This window comes from Cetorhinus maximus, chromosome 17 (assembly GCF_964194155.1).
Source record: "Cetorhinus maximus chromosome 17, sCetMax3.hap1.1, whole genome shotgun sequence".
Lineage (NCBI taxonomy): Eukaryota > Metazoa > Chordata > Chondrichthyes > Lamniformes > Cetorhinidae > Cetorhinus > Cetorhinus maximus.
In genome coordinates this window covers 18,377,748-18,398,960 of record NC_135895.1, presented here as the reverse complement: position 1 = coordinate 18,398,960, position 21,213 = coordinate 18,377,748, and the positions used below count along the sequence as shown (strand labels likewise).

The window sequence follows — 21,213 nt, the reverse complement described above, 5'->3', positions numbered from 1 at the left end:
GTTCTGATTAGCTGGCAACTATTTATTAATCTTTAGCCATTGAAGGTTTTTAGCTCGTCGTGTTTTAATGTGCGGACTGGCAGATATGTAAAAATTGATACTGTTTTAAATCTGTGTAAAATCTTGTTAAAGGAGGCTTTGAATATTGAGAAAATTCAAACCTATTTTTAAATGTTTTCTTACAAACTAAAAATCTGTTTGATGCAGGTTAGGTGTGAAGATTTCACTACTACAGGAATCTCTCCAGAGGCTCTCCTCAGAACTGTTTATATCTACAATTATGGAAGAATTTCATATCCAGAGTGGAGACCTGGAGAACTTGAGGAAAATTTTCAAATGTCCTGACCAGAATTGAGAATGATGAGCTCAGGGAACAATGCTTTTAAACGTAAATAAAAGACCATCATAGTTTGAATAATATTAAGCAAATATTAAATCATTGCTTATTAGTCTTCCACTGGCATAGTCAATTTGGTTATTGTTAGACTGTACATGTTTTTATTTATGGCAGTTACTTTCTATGAATGTGTTCTTAATTTTAAACTTTAAAGACCATGAGGGAGATTCCTGTTGTGGGCACTATATTTCTGCTTGTCCATGAGCTTTTATTGTTTGTCACTTTAATAACTCTGGAACACTTTGCTTTTTCTGATTTGATATCCTCATTTTCAAGTAAGCATAAATTACCAGTATGGATAATCAACATGCATGTAGTTCCTCCAACTTGTTTCTGACATCAGGAATACCAGGATAGTACTCCTTTGGCTCTTTACCAGTGCAATATAAAAATCTTTTCTCAGGGATGATGCATCCATTCTTTTTCTTGTTTGCTTCTTTCTGGTCATCCTGATATGCTGTCTTTAAATGCTGTCCTCCTCTATAAAATTCTATTCAGTTTTTAACAATTAACAGTTGAAAGTATATTTAATTCTTTCTTGCATCTTTACCGCTTGCAATGTAGAATGTGATCATAATGAACTATTCAACTTCATTTAAGAACATAGGAAGAGGAATAGACCATTCAGCCCCTCAATCTGCTCTGCCATTCAATGAGATTGTGGCTTATCTCCATCCTAACTCCATTCGCTTGCCTTGGCTCCATATGCCTTAATGCCTTTGTACTAGCAAAAATCTATCAATCTCAAATTTAAAGTTATTAATTGAGCTAGCACCTACTGCTTTTGTGGGAGAATTCCACACTTGTACTACCTTTTCTGCGAAGAAGTGTTCCATTCTTTCCTCCTGAACGGCCTGGCTTTCATTTTATGGTTATGTCCCCTTGTCCTAGACTCTCACACCAACTGAAATGGTTTTCTATTCATTTTCTATCTTATCAATTCCTTCAAAAATCTGGAAAAAATATCCTCAATCAAATGACCCCTTGACCTTCACCTAATTTATGTAACTGCTCCTCAACTTGGAGGCCTGGTAACATTCTGATGAATCTGTTGGACTCCTTCCAAGACCATTATATCCTTAATAAGGCATGGTGCCCAGAACTGCACACAGCACTCTGGATGTAGTCTAACCAGGGATTTTATAAATGTAGCAAAACTTCTAGGTGTAAAGGCTAACATTCAGTTAGCCTTTTGGATAATGTTTTGTGCCTGACCACCACTATATTTTAGTGATTATGTACATGGACCACTAAATCTCTTTGGACTTCCTTTTTTTGTAAGCTTTTTAACATTGTAAAGAATATTCAGAAGTTTTAGACCATAAGAAGTAGGAGCAGAAATAGGCCATTCGGCCCATCAAGTCTGCTCCGCCATTCATGGCTGATCAGATAATCCTCAACTCCACTTTCCTACCTTTTCCCCATAACCCTTGATTCCCTTACTGATTAAAAATGTCTATCTCAGCCTTGAATATACTTAATGACCCAGCCTCTACAGCCCCCTGCGGTAAAGAATTCCACACATTCACTACCCTCTGAGAGAAGAAATTCCTCCTCATCTCAGTCTTAAATGGGCAACCTCTTACTCTGAGATTATGCCCTCTGGCCCTTGACTCTCCCACAAGGGGAAACAACCTCTCAGCATCTACCCTGTCAAGCCCCCTCCTAAGAATCTTATATGTTTCAATAAGGTTGCCTCTCATTCTTCTAAACTCCAATGAGTACAGGTCCAACCTACTCAACCTCCCCTCATGAGAAAACCCCTCCATACCCAGAATCAACCTAGTGAACCTTCTCTGGATTGCCTCCAATACCAATATATCTTTCCTTAGATAAGGGGCTCAAAACTGTTCACAGTATTCTAGGTGTGGTCTAACTAGTGCCTTGTATAGTTTTAGCAAGACTTCCCTATTTTTTTATACTCCATTCCCTTTGAAATAAAAGCCAACATTCCATTTGCCTTCCCTATTACCTGCTGAACTTATACGTTGGCTTTTTGAGATTCATGCATGAGGACTCCCAAATCCCTCTGTGCTGTAGTTTTCTGCAGTCTTTCTCCATTTAAATAATATTCAGCTCCTCTTCTTGCTGCCAAAATGCATAATCTCACATTTTCCCACATTACATTCCATTTGCCAACTTTTTGCCCACTCACTTAACCTGTCTATATCCCTCTTTAGACTTTGTATCATCCTCACCACTTGCCTTCCCACTTATTTTTGTGTCTTCCACAAACTTGTGATAGTACATTCACTTCCCTCATCTAAGTCATTAATATATATTGTTTTAGTCCAAAATGTATGGCCTCACACTTGACTGTGTTGAAGTCCATCTGCTACAGATTTGATCACTCACTTAATCTGTCAGTATCTCTATAATTTTATGCCCCCATCAAACTACTTGTTATGCCACCAATCTTCATGTCATCAGCAAATTTGGACCTGTGACTTGCTATTGTGTTAACAAATCTCTAATAAATATAGTGAATGGTTGAGTCCCCAGCACAGATCCTTGTGGAACACTACTAGCTGCTAGTTTAATTTGAGTACATACCCATTATCTATATAAGTAAAGCTTACATTTGAGTTGATAGAATCCAATTATTTATCAAGAACTTAAGGTTTCTGCCTGGCAACCAGCTTGTTGTGGGAATGGGCACTAAGAGGAGGACTGCTTCCTTTTTGCTATGGAAACCTTTAACTATTTTTGCAAAACCTTTTGCTGACCAAGCACACAGCACATAACAAAAATAGGTTGTTGCCTGGATGTTAGATGACAAGCATCCATATTACTTAATAAAATCCTCCATGTTCCAGAAAGCCCTCAACATTTGTATTCGGTTTGAAATCCAGTTGTATCAAATACATAATGTAGCAATATACAGGTCATTGTTTTGTGTGGGACTACGATCTCTGTTGTTACAAGATATGGACAAAAGACAAATTCTGTACAATTCCTCCCTATCTTTGCCTGCAATGCACATGAAACGTGATTGAGCCAGGAGAGTTGGTGAACTCCAGATGCTTCTGGTTGGTCAGCCATGCCTTACTCATAGCAGCCACACTTAGATTGGATAGTTCTCATTTAAGGTTCCTGTCTAGAATAGTTTGAAATTTCATCAAGAGGAATACACAATTCAAAAACTTCACCAGCTTTGTGCGTTAAACGGCAGATTCTCTATGATATTTATGGGTAAAGGTCAGTTCTTAAGATGCTTTTGTTTATATCATGAGGACAATCACTGTTTAGGTAAAGATAATATCAACAGTGCTGCTTCGTAGTGGCATCCTCTCACATTTGTTGAATTCTCCCCTGGCTATTGTATAACTTAATGCCATGGCCTCATTTAATCTGAAGGAGAGTTTTGTACAATTGGTGCTGACTGAATTGTTTTGACTGCAGATAAGTTGTTTGCTATGAACTGATGGTGTCAGCCTTCTTTCCCTTTCCCTAAGGTAGGATCTTATACATGCAGGACTCTAGATGAGGAATAAGTTAACATTCTGTACCTTATAACGTATTTCTCATTCTTCAATTGAATGGGTCCTCTGCATCCCAAACCAAATCCCATTCAGACTTCTTATTTTTTATATATTTAATTTGAATTTTATGATGTCGTTTCTATACTTAGTGAAGAACTACCATTGCATGGTGTGGGAACTGACGTCGTGCCAATCCAGAGTCAAATTAACTCATAAATGAAGAAGCGTCAGTTTGGTAAGGGCCACCATTGCCTTGGAACTGTAATCTTGTTTGATTCAGTGTCTTAAACAAAGCTAGGATAGGAGAGAATATGTAGGGGAAAGAGGGACTAGGCATGTTGATTCTTCTCATTGGTAAGCTAGACCTTCTTCTTTGGTATTTTGAGTATAATGTTATTTAAAAAGTGACATATACCTTACAAGTTGTATTTTCTTGCTTTGCATTACTGCCACACACCCCCACCCCCCAAACCCCACCACCCCCTTCAAGTTTGCTTATCAAGGAGAGAATACAAAAGAAATAAGAGCAGGAGGAGGCCATCCGCCTCCTTGAGCCTGCTCCGGCATTCAGCAAGCACATGAGTGATCTGATCTTGCTCAACTGCACTTTGCTGCCTGTTCCCAGTAACTCTTGACTCCCTCATAGTTTGAAACTAGTCTTTTAATTTTTTTAAAAATGTTTTCACATTGACACAAATTTCCATGAATAACTTAAATAAAACCCTTTCAGATACTTTTACAGTGAAGCCTGGATGACCTGTGATCATTTTTCCAGGAACCAGAATCGCTGGATTTTTCTGTAGTACCCTCACAATTAGTTCATTAGTTGTCAGCTGTTGTTCCCAATTTTCTGCTATCTTTGCCATCTCTTGTATTCATACAGATGTAGACCTATTTTCAGGGCCTTCTATCCCCGTAACTATTTTGATGAGGATACCATGTGTCAATTTTGGAGTATCTATGTGACAGTACAGTGTTGGACAGTGTTTAGAATTATTTGACTGGCAATTTATAAGTATTTGTTTTTTTGTAGCTTGTTTGGTCAGGTGATTAGAGTTTAATTGTACTCCTCGGTTTTATCCTAGAAAAGAAGATTGGTCCTATTTGATATTTTGTTTCAGTGAAACCCCAGATTCCATCGAACTGTGTAATAGAATCAACAAGAATTGTTTCTTGAAGAAGATAAACAACATGATGTATTTCTATGACACAAAGCTTATAATTTGATTAACCTTATCATATTGATCATGATTAAGGTACTTTTTCAAAAAAAATCTAAATCATGTTGGAACACAATACCTAAATAAACATATTCCTTACCTGCTTTTTTGTGTGATTTATTTTAACTAATTAAGTTTGAGTATTGATGGAAAAAGTAACAACAGCAACATAAGAGGCCAGTAGGTAAGATGTACATCTGACAGTCTGGAAATTGAAGATTCTATACCACTTAACACATATCCATCTTCATCTCTGTTGTGGTGTAGTTTGTCAGTTCTGGATTGGGAAAGGTTTTTGACCTCAAAGGAGCAGAAAACCAACAAGACACAAAAAAATTTCCCCCTTGTAAATCACTATGATTTAGCTCAATCTTGGAAAACCTGGAACTCTCTAACACCAGATGTACTGCAGAGGTTCAAGTCAGCAGCTCCTTGGGGGCAGTTAGGCATAGGCAACAAATGCTGGTCTTCCCAACCATGCTCGCATCCCATGAAAGAAAACAAACACCATAAAAAAATTGTTCCTCACATCCCCCGCTGTGTCTCTTGCACAAAACCTTAAGTCTGTGTCCCGTAGTCCTTGCACCATCACTAATAACCTACTTTTGGTCGAAGTATTAATTCATGTTAGCAATGCAACACATTATGGAGCACCCTTTTTTCCACAGCAACTTCAGTTCAGAAACTTTCTGGAAGTATCAAGTATATATGATGAAGTTCTTATTATTGCAGTAAAACACATTGGCCGGAATTTTCCGGTCCTGTCGGGTGTCATGGCGGGCAGGAGGGGGAACAATATGGTGAGAAGGCCAAAAATCGATTCTATGCCGTTGTGAAACCAGTTTGCAATCATCCACTCCATCCGTCAATGGTGGGCCGCGTTCCCTGCCATTGCATGTTGGGTTCATCATTTTAATATATTTGCATCTAATTATAAGCCCTGCTTGACAGAATCATTCCCCAGTGTCAAATTAACTGCAATGTGACTTCAGAACGGCGTGCTTCACACCTTTAAATGCTTGCACCTGGCAATCTGAACTTCGAGGGGAACTCAGAGATGAGCCCACACAACCTTGCGCATCACTCATAGGACATCAAGAAAGAGGCTCGATGCATTCGCAGGGGACATGGGCAAGCCTTTTTGTCCCAGCTGGTTTTCAGTGCGGTTGTGGGGCAAGGGCACCAGTGTGGGTCACTCCAGTGGGGGGGTGTTGGGGGCAAGGCAGCACAGACTGAAGGAAATACTCAAACACACACCTTGGGGGAGGTGGGGTTGAGGGAAGCAGCCACACACTTGGAAAAGCTTATCAAAAGTGAGCATTCTTCCACAGTTGAGACCATTCAGCTGCAGTTCCATTGACATGCCTGGAGCCTCTGAAGCTTTTCTGCCCACTCAAGCAGCGCAAAAGCATGAAAGTGCCACCAAATGCTCTAGAACTTTTCACCCCCTGGGCACACGCTGCATATTAATGTCCGTTTTTGGGGACAGCAGAGCAATTGGCTGACTGGGAAAGTTGTACAATCCCCTTGTGAAGCTAACCATGGCGCAGTCACTGGTGGAAGCGCTCACAGGCCCTTGCAACGTCTTTATTAAGGTTTGGACCACTATCCATTATGGTTCAAGCTAACAGGGCAGCCTTGTAGTGCAGGTTAGAATGCCTGCGTCTGAGTTGAGAGCACAGCATACTGTCCAGTAATGAAACTGCTGCCAATTGGTCAAGTGGAGTGGGGCGGCAGTGGGAAGGGTTTCAGACAGCCAATGAGTGCACTACACACAGGCCAGCACACTACTGCATGCATGAAAGGGCCTTCAGACTTAACCAAGAGAGGTTCTTGGGGCACATATGCTAACCCATGCAACTCTCTGATCCTGCAGGAGAGGAACATCAGGATCATGGAGCCTGGTGATTTAACAATATGCCTCATAGCTTAAAGAGACCAGAGAAGAAGAAGACAGTGGCAGAGGTGCTTGGCTCAGCAAAGGGCGGAGCACCTCCCTCAAGATGAAGAGGCAGTAGGGCCTGATGCGCATGCAGCTGAAGATCCATAGCGAGCCATGGCTCTTGGGCCCCTTGCTAGATCCAAGGTCTATAGACGGCACCTGTCATTCCTGCAGATGACCAAGAACCAGTGTCACTGAAGACCACGCATGTCGAGGGAACTGGTTTGTCACATATGCCACCTGCTGCAGCATTTGGTGCCACGGGGAGAGCATCCTCTACTAGTGGCCATGAAGGTGATGACAGCACTCAATTTTTACGCCAGTGGCTCCTTCCAGGGCTCCACAGGTGACCTATTAGGGATCTCGCAAGCCTCCACACGCAAGCTTATCCAGGAGGTCATGGACGCCATCTTCGCAAAGACGCTGAACTTTGTACATTTCACATAGGGTCAGGAAAGCTAGGAAGCAAGAGCGCTGGGATTGGCGTAGACCTCTGGTTTTCCACAAATGCAGGGTACTATGTGGAGCTTAGATCTATGTGGCAACAAGCAGTCAACTACATCAACCACAAGGGCTTCCACTCACTGAATGTTCACCAGTCCCCAGAGGGTGACCCCACAAATGCATCCAACAGGTCTGCACATGATTCTCAGGGAGCATCCACAACTCTTACACCCTTAGCAGGTCTCAGATCCCTGACATCTTCCAGGTACAAAGAGGTTTCAGGGTTGGCTTCTCAGGGACAAGGGCTACCAACAGAGGATGTGGCTAAAGACGCTCTTGTGGCAGCCTCAGACTGCAGCAGGGCGACAGTATAACAAGGCTCATGCCGCAATCCGGACTTCAGTGGAGCAAATGATTGGTATTTTGAAAATGAGGTTCTGGCGCCTTGACAGGTCTGGTGGAGCACTGTAATACAGTCCCCAGAGCGTGTCGCGCGTCATCGTCCCTTGCTGCACACTGCACAACCTGGCGCTGCAACGAGGGAGGGGGAGGGGGGGGACCTGGCTGAGGAGGAGCTGGAGGAGCTGTGCATATCCTCCAATAAGGTGGACACGAAAGGAATGACAATGATGAGGTCCTTGAAGGTGAGGATGCCTGCAATAAGGCCATCGCACTGGCCAGATGAGGCAGGCGTGTTCGGGAGGCTCTCATTAGCTGCAGGATTCATGAGGATGATGACGAGATTCAGCGAGGACAGTCCTGACATCCCCACCTTGCATCTGTGAACATTTGAGTTCTGTGAGGCTGATGGCAGCGCACATACCCTCAGTGTTCAGACTCATGGAGATGCAGTGGAGGCCCTATTTGTCGCTGGATTCCAGAAGAATGATAACATGCAGTGAAGACAATCCATAGATGTTCACATTGCCTCTGAGAATGTCTGACTCCTCTCTGGCTGAGGGCAGCTCGCTTGCACTCTATGATCAGGGTCATATCATGGAGGCACAGCTGTGAAACTTTAAATGCACCTGATCCTTTGTCAGCCTTCAGCACCTGACCCTTTCAGGAGCACAGTGTTACCGGTCACAGATGCTGAAGAGGTGGAGGCCGACCCCACCTTAAAGGTGCTGAGAGCACACAGAGAGAATGACAGAACTCTGTGGCACCTACCCCTAAGATTCTGGCAGCAATAACAAGCACCATCACTAATGTGTCCAGCAAGTGTGCAGCCAGACCATCTGAAGGTCTGAAGGTTTCACACTGCACAGGGAGGAGGCCCTGGACTAAGACACCTGCCTTTATCTTGTGCAGGAACCAAAGTTTCACATCTAAGTGACACATACATTGCTCATCACAACAAGGAGCCATAGGCAGGGGAACATTCTTGGGAACTTATATACGATAGTGAACATTAAATATGAGCAATTAATACCCATGCCCAAGCTGTGCAACTAATTCTTATTTAAAAAACCTTTTTATTAATATTTTGTTTGCACTTCAGTCCCACGCTCCTGATCTACGGGCACCCGGTGCGGGGTGGGGGGGGCCTGGAGGGAGGAGGACCTCCTCGTGAACCTGCTCCTGGGCTTGGCCAAGTTAGCCATTAACAGGTCCAGGCAGCAGGCAATCCAGGGGGTTGTCTGACCTGACTGTCTGCCCCTCTTCCGTGGCTATGTTCACGCCGGGGTGTCCCTGGAGAGGGAACACACGGTGTCTAGCGGCACCGTCGAGGCCTTCTGTGCCTGGTGGGCACCGTGGGGGCTGGGGTGCTTTATCAACCCTCTTAAATCACATTTTGGTTTGATGTTTGTAAGTTTCCTTTAAATTTTGTCTTTGGTTTTTACAGTTACCCTAATTTAGGGGCTGTGTTTATTTTATCCTTCATTTTGTTAATTTAGTTTATTTGGTGGACTCTAAAAGAATTAACTTTCCTAACCTCGCCGCTACATCTTGGTGCTCCTCGGACATCCACAGCGGAAGCAGCCTGCTGACCGCTATACCCTGTTTGTGATTACCTTGGCGGGCAACCTCTGGAGGGCCCCAGCCTGCTTTCAGAGGGCCCTGTTGCATGGCAGTGGCTCCCTCCTCCATCTGTGAAGCTGGAGCTGCTGGGGTCACAGGAAGAGGGTATTCAAATGGGCTGAACACTCCCAGAATCAGCTGGTTGGATGGCCCCAGGGTGTGCACCTGCTGATTCTCCTCCCTGGCTGACTCCTTGAGGAAAAGGGGAAGCTGGACTAAGAATCAAGCTGCCCTGCACCCCTCCCCCGTTGACACGGTTGGAGGCCAACTATGGTGTCAGCGATGGAGTTCAGCCTGCGCAGCAGTGCGGGACCGATGTCCTGGACTAAGGTCTCCATGGCAGCAGCCATCTTACCAGTGTTGACCTCGGTGTGTTGGCATGCAGGCGCTATCACCTCAGACTGAAGACAGACGAACTCCTCCATCATGCCTAGCAATCTGAAAAATGCAACGGGCATCCCTTCCTTATGTTCCCGAGCCTGGCTTTGCAACTCCAGAAACTGAGGTTTGACCAAGTTCAGAGGGTCCTCATCTGACTCAGAATCAGCAGATTTTTGGTCTGCAGCAGTCCTCTAAGTGCCAGAAACCTGGGAAGTTCTTGCTGCCGCTTGCCGTGGATCAGGCAGTGCAATGTGCTCACAAATTTGTGACCCCAAGGCTACTCTAGAACAAGATCCCACCAAGGTGTGTGTCCCTGCACTGGTGGAGGGCATGGATGGGTCTTCAATCAGGGTCTTCAATTAGGGTGTCATCAGATTCTTCTTCTGAGGTGTCTTCGGGCCTTGAGTCGAGGACCTGGCTCCTGGATCCCCCTCGGCTGCTTCCCTGATGTGCCTGCAAAAGCGAGGAGAGATAATTAGTGCATGGCAGCGGACTGCAGAACAGGGGAACCCACTCACAGCATGGTTGTCTGATGGATGTTGCATACTGGATCCCCACTTGGTTGAGCACCGCAAACCTCACCGTCAGCACAGGAACAGTCCAAATTGTCACCGACCAACTGGATGGACTCTATTTTCAAAGTCTGTGAGGACCTTGATGTCGGGCGTTCCTCCAGTCTGCGCCCTCTCCCTTTTGTTGTGTGTCAGCTTGTCCTGCATGAAAATAGATGGAGAGTGTGAGCAGGACGCCTGCTAGGCCAGAAGAGAAGGATACCTGGCATGTGTGGGTGGTGAGTGGTGCCATGGATGGGATGAGGACACAATCTGCAGGGCACTTGAAGGTGTGTGTGAGAGGGTGAATGGTGATGTCCCTTGAACTGGCAGTGAGTGAGATCCCTGTGGATATGTGATGGGTTTGTGAGTGTGTGAATTAAGGGTGATGAGAAGAGTGACTTATCCTGTGGAATGGAGGAGATCATTCATCCTCTTTCGGCATTGGGCAGCTGTCCTTTTTTTGCAGGGCGTTGGCACTGACTACCGCTGCCACTGCCTCCCATGCTGCATTGGTGACATTGCTTGCTGATCCTTGCTCAGAGTGGAGGTAGAGGACTTCACGGCGGACTTCCACTGCGTCCAGTAGGCACCTGAGGGAGCCATCACTAAATTTGGGGGCAGCATATTTCCTCCCTTTGGCAGCTATGACTTTGCAGTAGCTTCCAATCCCTTAACGAGTGCACAGTAGCAGCAGCGTGTACCATCTACAAGATGGACTTCAGAAATTCACCAAGTCTCCTTCAACAGCAACTTCCAAACCCACGACCACTACCATCTAGAAGGACAAGGGCAGCAGAAAGATTGGAACACCACCACCTACAAGTTCCCCTCCAAGTCACTCACCATCCCAACCTGGAAATATATCGCCGTTCCTTCACTGTCGCTGGGTCAAAATCCTGGAACTCCCTTCCTAACAGCACTGTGGGTGTACCCACACCACATGGACTGCAGCTGTTCAGGAAGGCAGCTCACCACCACCTTCTCAAGGGCAACTAGGGATGGACAATAATTGCTGGTCTAGCCAGCAAAGCCCACATCCCATGAATGAATTCTTAAAAATGTTCTGTGCATGGGGCACACTTTAACTATGGAACCTGGATTACTGAAGGCCTGAGGTCACAGCAAGACAGTTGAATTGGAGGCCGCCTCGCCAGCGATCCAGCGTGTTTCTCAGGAATGCATTAATGAGGTAGGACGTGCTAGGGATGGGATGGGATGATACGGCGCGAAAACCCACCATTGCAGCAAGCAGTTAAAGCACCCTTTTTCCCACCCGCTATCGCACTTTGTGGAAATCTGGGACTATTCCGCCCATTGTCATAATCTGCGTATCTCCTGAATTCTTATTAACCCACAGTATTTACATGGCCATGTGTGTCCCAACAACATTTTGAAGATTAAGACCCTGATGCTCTCAGGTATTTCAACCTTATACGCAAGGGTAATTGATCTAACTGACTTGTCTTTCACCTTATCATGAATCACTGTATTTGTTCAGCTTGTGAATTTAGGCAACGCCACCAAGTGTTTCCAAGGTTGTCAGTTTGGAAATGCCACTGATTGAAATATAAAACTGTTTTGTCATGTTCGGTAAGTCACACATGTTCCTTTGTAAATATTGTACTGTTGTAATTTGACAGTTTCACTTTACCATGGTGACGGACACAATATCAAACTAACAGAAAAACATTTGTTTCAACTTTCTGCACCCAGTTGCCTCCTGTGCCTTTCCAAAAAACTGTACTAATCTTTCACTTTTTTTTGGTAAGAAGAATGTGGACCTTATAAATCTGTGATGGTTAGTATTTGAATCTTTAAAATTATTTTGCATTTGATGCTTTATGTTATACTAGTTTATTGGTATTGTTTTTACAATATTGTCAGTGAACTAAACCAAAGGTATGAAAAATTTAGAAAACTCTTGTTCATTCCATCATACAGAAAAACAAAGTTTATAGTATAGGATTATGTGAGTACAAATCGGTCTATTTTCTTCATTCAAAAATGAAAAGCCTGACAATTTACAATCCATCTACAAATTATGAAAATGTTGGGGTTATTGAAAATTGCTGTTCTTGAAAATGTGTTTTTATCAGTGGTAGGGAACAACAAGCAATTAATCATGATCCTGTTCCAATAATCTTTTGAGGCTTTTAAAGCAACCAATCAACCACTTAGCTGTTCATTAATGCAGCTAGAGCATTTGTCGAGTGACTCCACAAAGATTGAAGCAAAGGGCAATGTAGCCAGTGAGCCCTGGAGGCACTGATAATAATGGAGTGATGTGAACTGATCAAATATGATGAGGAGGTGGGCCATGTGGGAATTTGTCATATAAAAAATGGTGAGCAGAATGTCAAAAACTTGCAGATGCTTAAGGAAGTGGGTGCGCAACATCAAAATTAAGAAAACACAAACGTCAGCAATTGCACAAAACATGAAGAAAAATACCATGAAAGGTATGTGTAAAAAAACTGACTCACAAAAATGTGAGTAAGACTACAGTGAGCAAAGAAATAGTGAAAAACTAGGATATAATTTGCATTATCCATGTCATGTCATATGCAAAAACAATTTCCATGGGCTAGGCCAGTTATTTTAGTAGCAGCAGGACATTGTGTGGAATGGATGTGGATCTCATGAATAGAAACAACTCATTCTATAGGAGTAAAGAGTAATTGAATAATTCAGAGGAAAAATCTTAAAAGGTGTTGTCAACAGTTAATGTGGTGTACTGAAGAATTTACTTGTGCCAAATTAATGCTTTGGATGATATGCATGTGCAGTTCACTGTACACAAGGGCACAATATTGTACGTAATGTAGTATACAAACAGATACATCCATTTCTTCTATGTTGCTACTGATCTTATGAAACAAAGTAGGGAAACCCTAGTGTCTAACAAGACACTACCAAAAAGCACACAAGCACCATCACCTTAACTTGAATCATGCACCAACACAGAAACGCAGGGGATAACTGTAATGAAGTTGAACAGAAGGTACAAATGGGATTGATGAGGGATCAGTTAGCAACAGGTAGAGCTACAGTATGCTAATTGCCACTCCAACAAAAGCTTGTAACATAGTATTTTTACATAGTAAATTTTAACATAATAAATTGTCCCAAAGCATTTCACAGGACCTTTACCGAACAAAATTTGATACCAAGTCACATACAAGCTTGATGATGGAGTGGATAGGCAGTCGGAAACTCATCTCAGGGTCAACTCTGATGCCAAGGCTGCAAAAGATCTGGTTCAGCCTATACTGAGCCACATAAATCAATTTGGTGACCAGTGTGATTGTTTCAAAAGCAACAATACCTTTAATTGGCAGTGTGTGCTATCTCAACACTTAAATAGAAATACTTTATGGAAGAATGTTGGACCTACCCCTTCTATACCTCATTTTCATTAGTGACGTTTTGGATATTATCGATCAATATGAGAATCTCTTTGTTTATGACTGCACCCTCTGAAAGCTTGGTTTGCTCTCTGCCAGTAACCAAATCACTGTTTAGAATATAAACCATAGATGGAAAAGTAACTGGCGAGATTTTAATTTACTTAAAAACCATTCTTGCACAGAGTTAAAATTAGGCCATTGTGCCCTTCGCAAACTTGAGCTCATTGAAGAAAGAAAAAATAATGCATTTATATAGCACCTTTTGTGACCACAGAGCATTCCAAAAATCTTCACAGCAAATGAAGTATTTTTGAAGTGCAATCACTGTTGTAATGTAGAAAACATGGCAGCAAATTGTGCACAGCAAGCACCCGCAAACAGGGATGTGTTAATGACTAAATTTCTTTTGTGATGTTGGTTGAGGGGATGGATATTGACCAGGACACTGGGAATAAACCCTGCTCTTCTCCAAAATAGTGTCACGAGGTCTTTTATGTCTACCTGAGAGGGCATACTAGGTCTGGGTTTAACATCTAAAAGACAGAACTTCTAGCAGTGCAATGCTCAAACATCCAAAACTCTGCTAATTCGTACTAAATTAATAGCTTTGTTGAGCAAGGTTAATTGTCTCGAAAAAGATTGTAACTTTAATATTACACTCATACAGCCCTTGGCCCAATGACCAGATCTGTCCTATGCAGAGGCAATAACATGCCATAGATTGTTGAAGAACCTACTAAAAGAGTGCAAATTCTTAGGAATGATTGTCCATTTGTCATCATTCGCAAGGTAAGTGTTCTGCAAAGTCTTTATCAATCTATCTGCAGATTGTGTGGCAAAACTATTACTTGTGGAAGCAGAGCAATAAAAAATAAGCAACTAGGAAGCTTAATGAGAATGATCTACTCCAACCTCGACACTGGAGGCCTGATCAATCTATGGTGCTCTACAAAATTATGTTTATTGCAGGCACACAAGCGCTGCCTGAAACTGCATATCAATCCAAAGAGTATGCACAGATTGTATTTCATGCTCCTGCCTTCTTTCACATGGTGGTGTATCCTGAAATTCTGTTCCTTATGTACAGCAGTTCAATGTCAAGCATGCCATTATTGCTGAACCTGAGTTGCTAGAGGAATGGAAAAGCTGTCATTTGTCCACTGGTACCAGCATAGTTTTGCTAAGTAGTTTTGTTTGGTCCCAGAGAGACAAGCTTACTGAACAGTCTTGCCTTGTCAGTTATTTGCAATTGCATTTTCCTATCATACCACCAAATATGCAAAAAATAATTTTACAAAAACCACGTCAAAAGCCTTGGAATTGGGATTGCTGAACTGGAAGAAGTAGCAGCAAAATTGCCACAGCGCCAAAATAATAGAGCTTAGACCATATCAATGTTCATCAGCACCAATTAGCTGTGACTTGAACTAATGGGCACTGAATTATCTTTTGATTTTGAGCTGTGAAAAAACAAACTTTGTTTGAGAATAGCTTCCTTTTTGGGTGGGGTACAGTATATCCTGCAGAGAGTGTGTGATTAATTTGTCAAAACCCGTGTTGTTTGGGTAACAATTCAGTTTTATGAGCTTCTTCAGTGTAGTGCTATAATGAGAGGGGTGTGCCACAAACCAAATCTAAGATGTGAACTTGTGCACTTTGACCAGTATTTCCTTAGTACTGTTGAGACAGTATTGCAAGATACCTGAATACAGGATATTATGTAGTGTTCAGAAGTGATTTCAAAACAATTTTTAAAAAACTAAGTAGAGATTGGGTGTAGCGTGTTTTAGAATGCTGCCCTTTTACTTTTGGTTAACCACAACAGACAGACAGACCCACTGAAAAGAAGTACAGCATTCCAACAGAAGCAAAGTAAGATATAGCAACACAGCTTTCATTTGCTAATTTGTACTTTGCTTCTTCTTTATTTTTGTTTGCAGTGTGGTTCACTCTGTCTTTCTAACACCATTTCATAGACTGACTGAGATGGCCTTTGAGTATCAACCAGCACTTTTCACCTTTATCTGCCTTTTCAAAAGAACCCATTTGCAGGTTCATATTGTGCTAGTATTTGATAAATTTGACCAACAGATTTTAATTTTACTCTCCTCCAGTCTTCATTTTATTTATTATCACTGGGATCTTATACCTCCATTTTACAGTTCTAACACAAGGTCGCTACCCAAAATATTACCCAGTTCCTCCTCTTTTCAGATACAGACAGATCTGCTGTGTATTTTCAGCATTCTCTACTCTTATTCCAAAGTTAACTTGTCTGAATTATTTTCTCATACTTCTTTTAAGTGGAAATGTTGTGCCTCAGCCTGAGAAACCTGTATCACGTTGCTTCCTGCCCAATAGAATTTTAACAAGTGCTTCTAGATGCTTTTAGTACAGAGTTATCTCTTACCATTATTAAATTAGCTTTTTGAATTGTTTATTATATTTTTAATTAACCAGTTATTAACCTTAACTATTAAGATAACCAAAGAAAGTGAAGGTTGGACATATAAAGTTTCTTCTCAGGCTAAAACAGAAGCATGTTCTCAGTTCACTTCTGGATTTCAAATTGCAAACTTTAAAGATGGCAACATCACATTAATAGAAACAAACCTGTGCTGAAGGCCATGTTCACATAGATACTGGAAACCACTAGGTAATACATCAGGTGGAGAGGTCAACCAGTTGTCCTGCCCAGTACAGGCATGAAGACTTTGCAAATTTTAAAACTATATTCTTAAAATGGACACAACAGTTTTTAAGATGGCTGCCAACATATCATGTGACTTTGGCAATATCGGCTCCAGACAGATCTGAGAAAGACCTGAAACTCAGTCAAGTACCTAATTAAAATATGAACAATCGCAGCCACTTGTGAAATTCACAAGTGCCTTTTTTAAGGATGAACTGTCAACAGAACAAGACTATCGCATATCAGCCAACTCGCCTTTCTACTTTACCCTGGGCCATAAAGATATCAAAACTCAATGGCCGGGATTTTCTGGCCCTGTCATGGCGGGACCCGCCACAGAAGATTTAGTGGCCCAGCCAAAAGTGCATTGACTTTCAGCAGGACCGGACGATCCTGGTGACAGGCAGGGCCAGAAAATCCTGCCCAATGCCTTTTCTGAAAGGCATTCAAAGGGGTAATTTAAATGGAATGGGGTCATGGCTGTCTCAAAAGCTTTCAATGTGTGAAAGGCTAAAACTCAGGATGTGAAAAAAAACCACCACCTTTTTTTTGGAAGAAGGACTTTAGACTCGTAATTAGTCCCATGATTAAGGCAGCCATGTTTGTTACTTGTTCTTTTAAAAAATAACAGCAGTAGCTGTTCAGGTCAGAAACATCAGAAACACCGTGACAGATACCATCTGAAATACAATCTGAAAAGCCATCGAACCAGCTGCAAGACAACCATGCAGCACAGGTAAAACAACTATACATGTTCCATCTTGAAGTTCACCTGAGAACCATTCTCCTGGCAATTTACCTACAAGAAACCTCACAGCTTACTGAGAACCCTCTGTGTTACAAGACCTCCACTCCAGCGAAATTATTAATTCACCTAAGAAGCTACAGGCCTGCCACAGATATAATTACTACTTGTAATCATTTTGCTTTTTTCATCTATGTCTAATCTTTGTGAGTATGGTAGTGTGTGAGATGTCACACTTAAACCTCTGGGGCAAGTGTGTGCTAATAAATAATCTATAATTTTAAATTCACAAAAGTTTGCTGCTGGAAATTATTTAAGTTAGGACAAACCACTGTAGAAAACACTAACTTCACACACACAAATACTTTAATCATGGTATTAAAGTAAGAAAACACTTAAACTCTGTAACACAATGTAACAACTCCAGAGTTCCACTTCTTTTATTTTTTAATTCTGTTTGAAAGCCTGATTAATGGTGAAGTTTAATAGTCTGTAGCAGTATAAAAAGCACAAATCATATTTTAGTTTCTAATTATTAGACTGCATGAGTTGCAAAGCTGTCTGACAGAAAGCAATGAGAACACCAGTCCAGGCCCATCAAGTTAACTGAATTTAGTTTCAGGTGCCCTTTAATTTTGTTCATTTTGAACTCTGCCATAGTCTCAGAATAATCTCTTCATAAGGACTTAAAGAAACATGAAGTGAGAAAAAGCCAATCAGCCCTAGTCTTCCCACGAGCCACATACAATCTACTCTTATTTGGACTCTTCCCAACCAATGTAATTTCCTGAGGAATGTTCCCCTGTCCCCTGAAAGTAAATTGAGCAATACCCCAAAATACCAATGTAAATCTTACATCACTGACTAGCTGCCCTCCTTGACATGATAATTCCCTCACATCAGTACCTTACAAATTGGTAATTCTTATTAGGACACATTCAACAATTTTTAATTCCAGAGCTCTTTTGTAATTCTCCAAATACAAAAGTTTTGATTACACTTAAGTGTTCTGCTTTCCCAATTTTGGATCCATTTGGTTAAAAGAATTCTGCTTTCTAGATTTTATTTTGCATTTGCTTACCTTTGGCACATTCAATCATTGTTTGCCTTGGTTAAGTTATCTCTAGGGAAGGTAATCATTAAACATCAGATCCATTTAAATATCTATTACTGTAACAGGATCAACTTGCAGCATGATGGCATGGTATATTAACATCTCAATATACCAAATCACAGAGATGTAAAATACATTTTTGCAGTTCCCTGTATGGCAAGTTCACAATCTCCACTGTAATGTCAGAGGACTTGCCAAAAAACAGCCAGACTCTTGCCCTCATGGATCACTATGGCCAGTTTCATCCAAACTCCTTACATGACATTTCAAGAGATCTAGCAGAGTCCTGGATATGCTCTTTCTTAAATAACAGAGGAAAAATGTAAGATTGATTTTTTTTTAAAACTGCTGGAAATCAGAAATAAAACAGAAAGCATTGGAAAGTATGTTGATAAGGGAAGATTGAAGATAGATAGAAGACCTTCACCAGAAACTTTAGCTATCCCTTTGTACAAGTTAATGTGTCTAATTTATGTTATGCTGCCTCCTATGTTTTGGTCAGTCCTACAATGTTATTTTCCGAGTCAAAATTAACAGATTTAGACTTTATTACTTTGAGAGGAATGTCTAGGATTGTTTAAAATACAAAACTGTGCGGTAATTCAAGTAGTTTGGAACATTAAAATCAGAGAAGTTGCAATATCAAAGGAGCTATCTATTCTAATTCATTTGAATACGCATTTGAGTTCCCAGTATGGGAAGTTCACAATCTCCACTGTCAAGCAACAACTACATGGATCATTGTGGCCAGTTTCTTCCAACCGTCCTTACTTGACATTTATGAGGTCTTGCAGATTTCTGCATGTAATACAGGTACAGACACCCTTAATTAAGTAACAGAGGAAGGAAAGTAGGGTTGTTTTAAGCCTCACTTCAGGGACGAGCACAAAAATCTAGGCTAACATTCCAGTGTAGTTATAAGGAAGTGCTGCACTGTCAGAGGTGCCATCTCTTGGCTGAGGACATTGAACCAACGCCTGCCCTTTCAGGTGGATGGACAAGATACCAAGGCACTATTTTAAAGAAGAGCAGGGGAGTTCTCTCCAGTGTCATGGCCAAAATTTATCCTTCAATTAACATCACAAAAACAGATTATCTGGCCATTATCATAATGCTGTTTGTGGGAGCTTGCTGTGTGGAATGACTGCTGCACTTCCTTCTCTACGACAGTGGCTAGACTTCATAAGTACTTCATTGGTTCTAAAGTGCTCTGGAACAAGCTGAGGTCATGAAAGACAGTGTATAAATTTAGTTTTTTCCTTTTTCTCATGCCCTTTTATCTTCTTCCCTATTGGCTATTCAGTTTACATGGAGCAAACAAATTTTGAAATTAAATCAATTCCCTTGCTTAAGCAAGTAGCAATAGTAAGTGGTATTTTATGTTGATAAGAGTTGCGCAAAAGGAGTCTGGCAGACAACATGGAAATAAAGAATACGTAGCTGACTACAACATGGCTCACCTCTAAGCCTGATAGTTGTGGATTCAAGCTCCACTCTAGGATTTGAACAATAAATCTAGGCTGATGCTTTAGTATCATACTCCATTAGAGGTCCTCTCCTTTGGACGAGGTCCTGTTCAGGTGGGTGTTAAAGATCTCATGGGTCTCTACAAGTAAGTTATTTTACTATTCCAACCAACATTAATGTTAGTAGGCCCTTGCTATGTGCAGAAGAACTGATGTATTTGTCAACTAGAAACTGTAATTCACTGTATGTGAAGTATTTTGGGATATCCTGAGTGATATGTTCACAGTCAATATAAATAGAAGTTGTAATTTTCCAAGAAGCATTTGGGAGTAATAACTAACAGTACATTGTAAATTGTAGAATGACACTTAAAAAGTTATGAAGCATAAATGCATATTTTAAAATTCATTTTGGATGGAAAATGGAACAATTTGGTCTCAAGGCAACTTAACAAAATTAATTAGCTAAGGAAATAGGTATGTGGAACAGGCTACTCTATAAAGAGATCCTGTCTGACCTCTCAGGTGGATGTAAAAGATCCCATGGCACTATTTCGAAGAACAGGGGAGCTATCCCAGGCATCCTGACCAATATTTACCCTTTAATCAGCATCACAAAAACAGAGTAACTGATGATTGTGTTGCTGATAGTGAGAGTTTGCTGTGCGCCCATTGGCTGCTGTGTTTCCTATATTACAGCAGAGACGACACTTCAAAGGGCTGCATTGGCTTTAAAGCATTTTGGGATATCTGGTGGTTGTGAAAGACAAGATAGAAATGCAAGTAGTGCAAGTCTTTTTGTTTTAATATATAATTTTTTAAAAGAAAAATAAGTTTGAATTTTGAGGAAAAAGCAAGGATTATATTTTATTTCCTTACACATTTATCCGAAATGCATCTTAAAGAGGATGTGCATGTCTCAGCCGAACCCAAACTAAACAAACCTAACCAGTGAAATACAATTGTTGGATGAATATAAAATGTCATTTGTGTACATCAATCTGAGGTATAGAATCAGTCTGCAAATCAGGAATTCAGCTATGAGCTGAATTACCATTACATGATGTATGTAATAGCCAACATCATTGTCTTCCACAACAACAGAAAATGCTGGAAAAACTCAGCAGGTCTGACAGTTCTTCAGAGCTCTGAAGAAGGGTCATATGGACTCAAAACGTTAACTTTGTTTTTCTCTCTCCACTGGTTAGACCTGCTGAGTTTTTCCTGCATTTTCTGTTTTTGTTTCAGATTTCCAGCATCCACAGTATTTTGCTTTTATCATTGTCTTCCACGTCACCGGCCCTATCCTTTATAAACTATTATTGTCATTATTATTTTGATTGTTGC

General features: G+C 41.4%; 1 protein-coding gene across 2 annotated transcripts in view; it reads left to right on the top strand.

The window, feature by feature from the left end:
• The window catches only part of rpap2 (RNA polymerase II associated protein 2), a 111,429-nt gene extending 106,225 nt beyond the window's left edge, over positions 1 to 5,204 (top strand). Inside the window, exon 10 of one of the 2 annotated variants that reach the window (XM_078560784.1) lies at positions 4,965 to 5,204. In XM_078560784.1, coding sequence (XP_078416910.1) covers positions 4,965 to 5,106 — 142 coding nt within the window. In that variant the 3' untranslated portion in view covers positions 5,107 to 5,204. Of the gene's footprint in view, positions 1 to 207; positions 366 to 4,964 lie in introns of those variants that run through there. The other variant, XM_078560783.1, reaches the window with a different exon arrangement.
• Positions 5,205 to 21,213: the final 16,009 nt, after the last annotated feature.